The sequence below is a fragment of the Ceratotherium simum genome, chromosome 6, assembly GCF_057802395.1.
Source record: "Ceratotherium simum simum isolate JZ-2026a chromosome 6, ASM5780239v1, whole genome shotgun sequence".
Lineage (NCBI taxonomy): Eukaryota > Metazoa > Chordata > Mammalia > Perissodactyla > Rhinocerotidae > Ceratotherium > Ceratotherium simum.
Window position 1 is genome coordinate 7,131,375 of NC_141905.1, and position 9,262 is coordinate 7,140,636.

Below are 9,262 nucleotides of genomic sequence, written 5' to 3' on the forward strand. Positions count from 1 at the left end.
AGAAATTGTACCTGTTCAAATCGTTGTTTACTGTTGACTAAAAGTCCTAGACTTAGTAAATTACACGTTAGCCTACAGATTTTTGTCCAATGGAGATACAAATAATTTCTGACTGATAGAAAAGATAACACCCAAGATTCTAATTTATTGCCCTGTCGGACATTAACCAGGCTTTTTCAATCTAACCTGGCATTCTTAACCTAACACTGGTTTAAAATGCCTACAAAAACCTAGATCCTCAAAATATTCTCTGAAATACCTCTGCCACCTTCCTGGTTCCTTCATTAATTAATAAATTGAATAAAATCTTTAACATGGTTTCATGTCAAATTTTAATGTCACATTTTTAATTTTTTGAAAATTCTACTTTGATGAAGGGGAAAAAAATCTCCTTTTTTAAGAGAAGGACAGCAATGGCCTTGTGACTGGTACGGAGATACTTGACTTAAGTGATAGAAGTAGACCCGAGAAGTTGAAGACCTCACTGTTAACTAAGAACCATTAAGAGTGACGCACAAACTTCTGCCTCCCAAATACATGATTGAAGATATTTAAACTAATACAATCTTAAAGACAATTTAAATGAATTTCCTTTAGAAATTTTGTCAGACAATTCCTAAATACTCCTTGATAACTGAAGATACTCTTACTTATTTAAATTACCAGGGTTTAAAGATGCTATCTCTGCATTCCACCAAGTAAACATGTGAATGGCCTTGCACCCAAACAACCTGTCCTCTTTATACAAATACACGCACACGCACACACACACACACACAAAAATCAGTAAGATCTCTCTAGCACACAGGGGAGCAGACTGAAATCCATATTAATCCATACCAACAGTCATCAGTTTCAAATATTCCATAAGTTAGCAGTGCTTCCAGAGCAAACAGCTCTGATCAGAAACACATGCCCATTTCTGGTGCTTGTTAGTACAGTAAGTTTGAAATAACCCTATAGAAACACAAAATCGAACTGGATGAATTTCTCTTCTCTTACATTTTATCTAGTGTATCTTAGAACAAATATACAAAAGAATATCAATATTAAGCTGATTAACATTTAATTCAATTTTTGAGTTGTAGCTACTATAGTAAATCAGCAATAGTGTAAGATTATACAATGCATCATCAACAAATGTCTACTGCAGCCTAGACAGTCTATAAAGTCTACAAAAGTAAACTATATAATAAAAACTGAATCTTCATTTACTATAAAGCAAAAGAAAACTTTTCAGGAAATATAGTGAAAGCTTCTACCTTATTACTCACGTACCCCCGTGCCTGGCTAAGTAAGCCCCGCCAGTTCTCCTATAATTTCTGTTTTTTATAACGATCTCTGGATTCATCTCCCCATAGTTGGACCATAAGCATCTCGAGGGCAGGAACTGTAACTTTTTCATTTTTGCATCTTTAGTGACTAGCACACTCTAGACACAAAAGGAATGTTTGATGGATTAACTAATTAGTTAATTCCATGAAAAGAGTGTATGCATCAGCAGGTTATCTGCATAACCATGTCAAGAACTCCAGGAAGTCCTGGAGGTCAGATCTCTAAATTAAAGGCTTCCCTCCATCTCCTGGGGAAGGTGCTGTAGTATAGAAAATCAGGGAATGAACTCTGAGGAGCGGGAGACCTAAAAAAATTATTACTTGTTTTGGGATACAGCGCTGAGGACAGAGAAAAAAGCTCTAATATGGCACTACGTAGTCCCATCTGATCAGAAGAGGAAGAAAACACAAGAATGTGGTTTACCCAGGCCGTAAAAGCAGGACATTTTCTTCAGGAGTTAGAATGACATAAAGAAGAGCCAATTAATGCTGTACGTATTCTCAAACACTCAGTTGGGGTACTATTTCCAGTCTATCTCAAACTCTCTCAAAACTAAAGCAGATGCTAGCAAAGACCATTTCTTCATACTGGACTTTATGTTGGATGCAAGATGCCAAAATATAGAATTTAAAATGACATTCTCAGCACCTTGCCCTGGAAATTCTGACCTCTGGAGCTAAGGCTACTTCCAATTCTTTTGAAAGTTCTATCATGCCTCACTCTCTGAGACCTGTACTGGACAGGAAAGAAAGGGACGAAAGAAACCCCAAATGCCCGACACAGAGTAATCTTCCCCTACCTGAATTCACCTGAAGGCTAAGAGCTCCTTCCTGTGAAATCTATATTTCCTGTGATTCCCAGTATAAGCTTCTTGGACTATTAGTAATTATTTAGCATGTTTTATACCTTTTAAGAATTGTTGTTAGTTTAGTCATTTTTTTAAAGGAACAGTGTTGTTGCTTTTTCTGATTATAAAAGTAACCAATATTCACATAGAAAGTAAAGTTACCATTAAGAAACATCCTTTTGATCAGTGGTTTATTGGTCCTTCTCTGTAATGTGTGTGTGTGTGAGGCAGGAGGAGTGAAGGGCTGAAGTGCTGCCTCGAGAGCTGCTGGCAGTCCCGGCCAGTGCGATCAGGCAAGAAAAAGAAGGAAAGGTATTCAGATTGGGAAGGAAGAAATAAAACTGTCTTTATTCCAAGATTAAAATTTTTGTACAAAATTATACCTCAATAAACCTGATTTTTAAAAAGCTATAAAAAAATAATCTACTTTAATAAGAGTAAAATAAAATGTAAAAATAATCAAAAAATAATTAAGTTATTAATGAAAGTTTAAACATTAAAAAAATAGTTGTTACCACGAATCATAGAAACAAGAGAGAACTGTCACCCCTCCTGGGTCCTCACCATGCTGTTGGCATTACAATCCTTGGAACCCTACGTCAACAACACTTAGTCACTCGCAACCCAGGGACTGACACAGTTACCAGGAGCCACGTTCTAAGCAAATACTGTTTCAATTATTAGAATGGAATTAGTGAAAATAACTACTCACTAAAAATATCATTTTAAAATGATTCCAGGGCCGGCCCCATGGCTTAGCGGTTAAGTGCGCGCACTCCGCTGCTGGCGGCCTGGGTTCGGATCCCGGGCGCACACCGACGCACGGCTTCTCTGACCATGCTGAGGCCGCGTCCCACATACAGCAACTAGAAGGATGTGCAGCTATGACATACAACAATCTACTGGGGCTTTGGGGGGGAAAAAATAAATAAATAAAATTTTTAAAAAAATAAATAAATAAATAAAAATAAAAATAAAATGATTCCATCATCTGAATGCTTCTGCTATTTAGACGCCAAGATAAACAATCTACTGTTTGTTTAACTCATGACATAAATTGCTTTGGCATATTCCCTCAAAGCACCTGAAATCAGGTCCATCTGTCTGTCCATCTGTCTGTTCTTCCTTTTTCCTTCCTACCTTCCTCTCTCTCTTTTGGTAGTACGCCAGTAATTACACGAGAGTTCTTATTTCAAAACATATAGTTCCTGTACCTCTAATCAGTAGACCTTGGCTTGCATAACCCTAAGAACTACTTATTCATAGGGTACAGCTGAACCTTTCCATAACTGAGATCATGTCAGTCTGGAACATATGCACATTACATATGTGTGCTGACAAGAGTTAACATAGCAGGCCTGAGCTTGCAATGCTTAGAAAGGCCTGCTTGCAAGGCTGGCCCTTGACTGGCATCTGTGAACTTGCCTGGTAAAACTTTCCCTAAATGATATGAGCAGCCCACTGTGCTTAGACTATGAAACACCTGCTTTCCTTCTGGACGTCTGGAATTTCAGTGACTGCATCAGTCACAGACACTGTGTGCCTCCATAACTGACCCCTGAGAAAGACCCTGGACTCCTAGCCTCAGGCGAGCATCCTTGGTAGACAACACTTCACACAAGCTGTCACAACTTGTTGCTGGGGAATTAAGTGCATCCTGTGTGACTCCACTAAGAAAGGACTCTGGGAAGCTTGCACATGCTTTCTTCCTGCAAAGGACTGAATGTTTGTGTCCCTCCAAAATTCACATGTTGAAACTCTAATCCCAATGTGGTGGTATTTGGAGGTGGGATCTTTGGGAGGTAATTAGGTCATGAAGGTAGAGCCCTCATAAATGGGATTAGTGCCCTTATAAGAAGAGGCCAGAGAGCTAGCCAGCTTTCTTTCTGCCACATGAAGATACAACAACAGGATCGTAGCAGTCTGCAATCTGGAAAAGAACCCTCACCCAATCTGGAAGAGAGCCCGACAATGCTGGCACCCTGATCTTGGACTTCTAGCCTCCAGAACTGTGAGAAATAAATGTTTGTTGTTTAAGCTACTCAGTTTATGGTATTTTGTTATAGCAGCCCAAAGTGACTGAGACAAAAATTGGTAGGAATAAGTGGGGGTGCTGCTGTAACAAATACTTAACACAGAAGCAGCTTTGGAACTGGATAATGAGTAGAGGCTGAAAGAGGTTCGAAGTGCATGCTAGAAAAAGCCTAGATTTCTGTGAACAGATATTTAAAGGCAATTCTGGTCAGAGCTCAGAAAGAAAAGAGGAGAGCTGGAGAGAGAGCTTCCATCTTCCTAGAGAACACCTCAGTAACCATGAACAGAACGTCGGTAGAAATATGGACAGTAAAGGCGATTCTGATGAGGTTCAGACTAAAATGAAGAACATGTTACTGGACAATGTTAAAGGATCAAGTGCAAAAGGTGGAAAACATATACAAACCAGTAGAGAATTTAAGTAGAGTGACAGAAACTACTTTAAAAAGCCAAGTAGAAATGCTAGAAATAAAAAATAATATCAGAGATGAAGAATTTCTTAGACAGGTCTATCAGAAGACTGAACACAGCTGAGGAAAGAAGCTGTAACTGGAAGATGGGTCAATAGAAATTATCCAAAATGAAACAAGCAGAAGATGAGTGAAAATCACAAGATCATTCAAAACTTATGGAACAATACCAAATGGCCTAATTTATGTATCATTGGAGTCACCAAAAGAGATAGTAATTGAGAAGTTTCCAAAATTAATATATGATAAAAAATAACCAATCAAAGAAACATACAGAACCCCAAGCAGGGCCAAAAAAAAAAAACCCTACATATGCCAACAGAAAACTGAGGTTGCTGAGCAAACTACCACCCCAAAATCTGGAGATACAGGCAAATACAGAGACTCACAACTGAGATTGGCTTACCTAGAGCACAAGGTACCAGAGCCCGTAAGGAGTAGGAACAATTAAACAGTAACTCTGACAAAGTGCTGGAGGCTGAGTATGGACTACTTTCAGAGTTAAAAATCCCTGAAGGGAAGGTGGTCAAAAGGTACTAACTTCCAGTTATAAAATAAATAAGTCCTGGGGATGTAACGTACAGCATGGTGACTATATTTAACAATACTCCACTGTATATTTGAAAGTTGCTAAGAGAGTAGATCTTACAAGTTCTCATCACAAGAAAAAAAATTCGTAACTATGTGTGGTGATGAACGTTACTTAGGCTTACTGTGGTCGTCATTTTGCAACATATATATATAAGAATCATTATGTTGTACATCTGAAACTAATATAATGTTATATGTTAATTATACCACAATTTTAAAAAAATGGGCAAAAGACAGACACTGACCAAAGGAGGAAAAGAAACTGCCAACAAGCATGTGACAATATCGCAACACCATTAAATAACAGAAAAATGCAAAATAAAATTGCAATGAGATACCACTACTCATCAACTAAAAAGACCAAAATAAAAAAAGATAAAAATTATAAGCTCTGGCAATGATTTGGAAAAATTACATGTTGGCAATAATTTGGAGAAACTTTTATTCTCATTCATAGTTGAGGAATGTAAAATGGTACAAATGCTTTTAAGTACAGTTTGGAAGTTTCTTATTATATGAAACATGTACTTACCACAGAAGCAACATGTTCACGCTTATCTACTTAACCAAGAGAAACAAAACTTAGATGCACACAAAGATGTGTTCATCAATGCTCATAGCAGCTCTATTCATAATAACTCCAATCTTAAAACAGCCTAAATTCCCCTCATCAGGTGAATGTATAATCATATGCTCGATTGAAATTCTATACCAAAATAAAAAGGAGTGAAGTGGGGAAAAAAAAACTTGAGGGGCCAGACTTACAGGGTTCCCCACACTTGTATGGGTTTTACCTCCAGGAACTCTACCAGGTTCTCATGCGGAAGAATGGAGAAAATGACCCTTGTGTTTCAGACAGTGGGGGCGGTGGGGGGGTGGGGATGGAGTAACCATTTTGCAATGCAGCTAGAGAGTTCTCTATAATCGAGACCTGCTCTCCCAGGAAAAGTTCTTGACTGGAGACTTATCTGACCTGGAGGAAGGGAAACTGGTCAACTCTAGCCCCTCCTAGCCATCCTGTCTTATGTAAGGGGAAAAAAGAGACTAAGAAACACTTCTGAATCTCACATTCCAGGGACTCAGACCCACTAACAAATTAAGATTTAATCATAAGATTATGCAATGCTTCCCTTCCTCAAAACCCTACCATATAAACTGGGCTTCAGTATGTTAGCAGTGGATTATAACTGAAAAAGCTGCAAGTCACAAACTCTATTTAAGAAGGAGTTCTTAGGGAAACCCAAAGACAAAAGAGGTGGGGAAAGGAAAAAAAACAAACAAGGACACTAAAAGAAATTGTAGCCTCTGGTACCTACAGCTATAGGAAATATGAAACAGAGCCCAGCTTCCAGCCAGATTAACATAAAACCTCACTCTAAAAGCCTAAATACCTCAGTTCCTATTACCCAATACACCATGTTTGGCTTTCAACAAAAATTACAAAGCATTCTAAATAGTTAAAAAAAACACCTCACCATCTGAAGAGACAAAGCAAGCATCAAAACAGACTCAGATATGGTGAACATATTGGAATTACCAGACAAGGATTTAAAATAACTAAAAGCTCTAACAGAAAAAGTAGACAATGTGGAAGAACAGATGGGCAACATACACAAAGAGGTGGAAACTCTAAGAAAGAACAAAAAGGAAATGCTAGAAACCAAAAACACTGCAACAGAAATGAAGAATGCCTTTGATGGGCTCATCAGTAGAACAGACATGGCTGAGGAAAGAATCAGAGAGCCTGAAGATTTGTCAACAGAAACTTCCCAAACTAAAAAGAAAGAGAAAATTAAGGGGAAAAAAAAAAACAGAACAGAATATGCAAGAACTATTGGACAATTTTAAAAGGTGTATATGCATAATGGGAATACCAAATGGAGAAGAAAGAAAGGAAGGAAAGGAGGGAGGGAGGGAAAAATAGTGAAGTAAAAATGGTAGAGAATTTTCCAAAATTAATAACAGACACCAGATCACAGATCCAAGATGCTCAGAGAACACCAAACAGGATAAATACCTAAAGGATATCATATTCAAACTGCAGAAAACCAAAGACAAAGAGAAAATCTTACAAGAAGGCAGAAGGGGGTAAAAATACCTTACCTATAGAGAAACAAGGATAAGAATTACATCGGATTTCTCATCAGAAACTATGCAAGCAAGTAGACTATAGAGGGGGACATTTTAAATGTTGAAAGAAAAAATCACCAACTTAGAATTCTGTATCCAATGAAATTACCCTTCCAATGTGAAGGAGAAATACAGACTTTCTCAGACTAACAAAAACCGAGGGACTTTTTCACTAGTAGACCTGCCTTGCAGGAAATATTAAAAGAAGTTCTTCAGACAAAAGGAAAATTCTATGGGTCAGAAACCAAGATCTATATACACGAAGAACATCTTAGAAGGAATAAATGAAGGTGAAATAGAACCTTTTATTTTTCTTATTCTTAATTGATCTAATAAATAACTTTTCAAAGTAATAATAGCAACAATGTATTGGGTGATTACAGCGTGTGGCTAAGTGAAATGAAGGACAGCAATGTTGTAAGGGACAGGAGGGAAAAATTGGGACTACTGTGTTATAAGGTAACTGAAGTACCCATGAAACAGCATAGTATCATTTGACAGTGTACTTACACTAACTGTAAATGTATTCTGTAAACATGGGTAACAACTAAAAAAAATAATTTTTTTAATTAAGAGGAGAGAAAATGATTTAATTGACTATAAAAATGATAAATTAAAATCAGGGAAGGCAGAAAAATGGGGAAGATAAAGAAGCAAAGAACAAGGACAAGTAGAAAACAGTTACAAATACAGCAGACATTAAACCAACTATACTAATATCACTTTAAATGTGAATACTCTAAATACATTCACATGTCAGAGTAGATTTTTTAAAAAGACCCACATATAGTTGTCTACAAGAACCCAACTTTAAATATAAAGACAAAGATAGATTAAAAGTAAAGGAAAAGAAACAGATGTAGCATGCTAACACTGATCAAAAGAAAGCTATAATGTCTATTCTAATCACAGGCAAAGCAGATTGCAGAACAAGGAAAATATTGAGAGGAGGGAGTCAAGATGGCAGCGTAGGCAGACTCTGAACTCACCTCCTCCTGTGGACACAGCCAATTTACAACTACTCGTGGAAAAATTACCCCTGAGACAGAACTGAAAACTGGATAAGAGGAACTCCTGCAACAACGGACAATCCTAACTGGGGTAGAAGAGGCAGAGACTCCCTTCCGGAGAGGAAAAACGCCGCCTTCACAAGCCGCCAGCTTCACGGCCGCCGGGAGCAGCTCACAGGTACGCACCCTCCCTGGAGGCGCGGGGCCCTGAGCCGGGGAGCGCCCCCGCTGTGGGCATTTTGTGGACCCAGCACAATCGAGACGAGCGGCATAATATCTGACTTTGCCTGCTACTAAAGCATGGGGGAGCACCCCCAGAAAACCCGGTTCACAAAGAAACTAAAACCGGCTCTTAAAGGGCCCGCGCACAAACTCACCCGTTCCAGAAAGCATCCTAAAATCACCAGAAAGAAAGGTGCACAGTGCTTTGGTGACAAGAGACTCACCTAATAGGCCCTGAGTGCATCTCGGTGAGGGGTGAGACCTCTCCAGGGACTGGGACATTGGCGGCAGCCATTGTTGTGGCCTGGTGTGAGCGTGCTGACACAGACGCCATTGGAGTTCTCCCTGAGGCCAGCTAGCCCAGGGTCTGCTCCACCTGCTAGAGCACCGATTTAATCCAGCTCAGCCAGGGCAGGTAGCCGACCCTAGAGACTGGCCCCACCCAACAACAAGCCCTCAGGCAACGTGTGGGCCTGCATAGATTGGTGACTGGATTCTCTGCAGCCTGGCAACTGAGCGGACTTGAGCGGGGCAGGGTGTGCACAAGGAGCGGGTGGAGAGTGTGGGGTGGTGGCGGAGTGTGTGGGGCTCCCACCGTGGAGAGACTGGGTCCGCTTGTGGAG

General features: G+C 39.3%; 1 protein-coding gene across 1 annotated transcript in view; it reads right to left on the bottom strand.

The window, feature by feature from the left end:
* Positions 1–8,985, bottom strand: part of PTPN20 (protein tyrosine phosphatase non-receptor type 20) — a 103,999-nt gene extending 95,014 nt beyond the window's left edge. Inside the window, exon 1 of the mRNA XM_087432929.1 lies at positions 8,864–8,985. Within this exon, the coding sequence (XP_087289055.1) occupies positions 8,864–8,921 (58 nt within the window). The 5' untranslated portion in view covers positions 8,922–8,985. The remainder of the gene's footprint in view (positions 1–8,863) is intronic.
* Between the last annotated feature and the right edge of the window lie 277 nt (positions 8,986–9,262).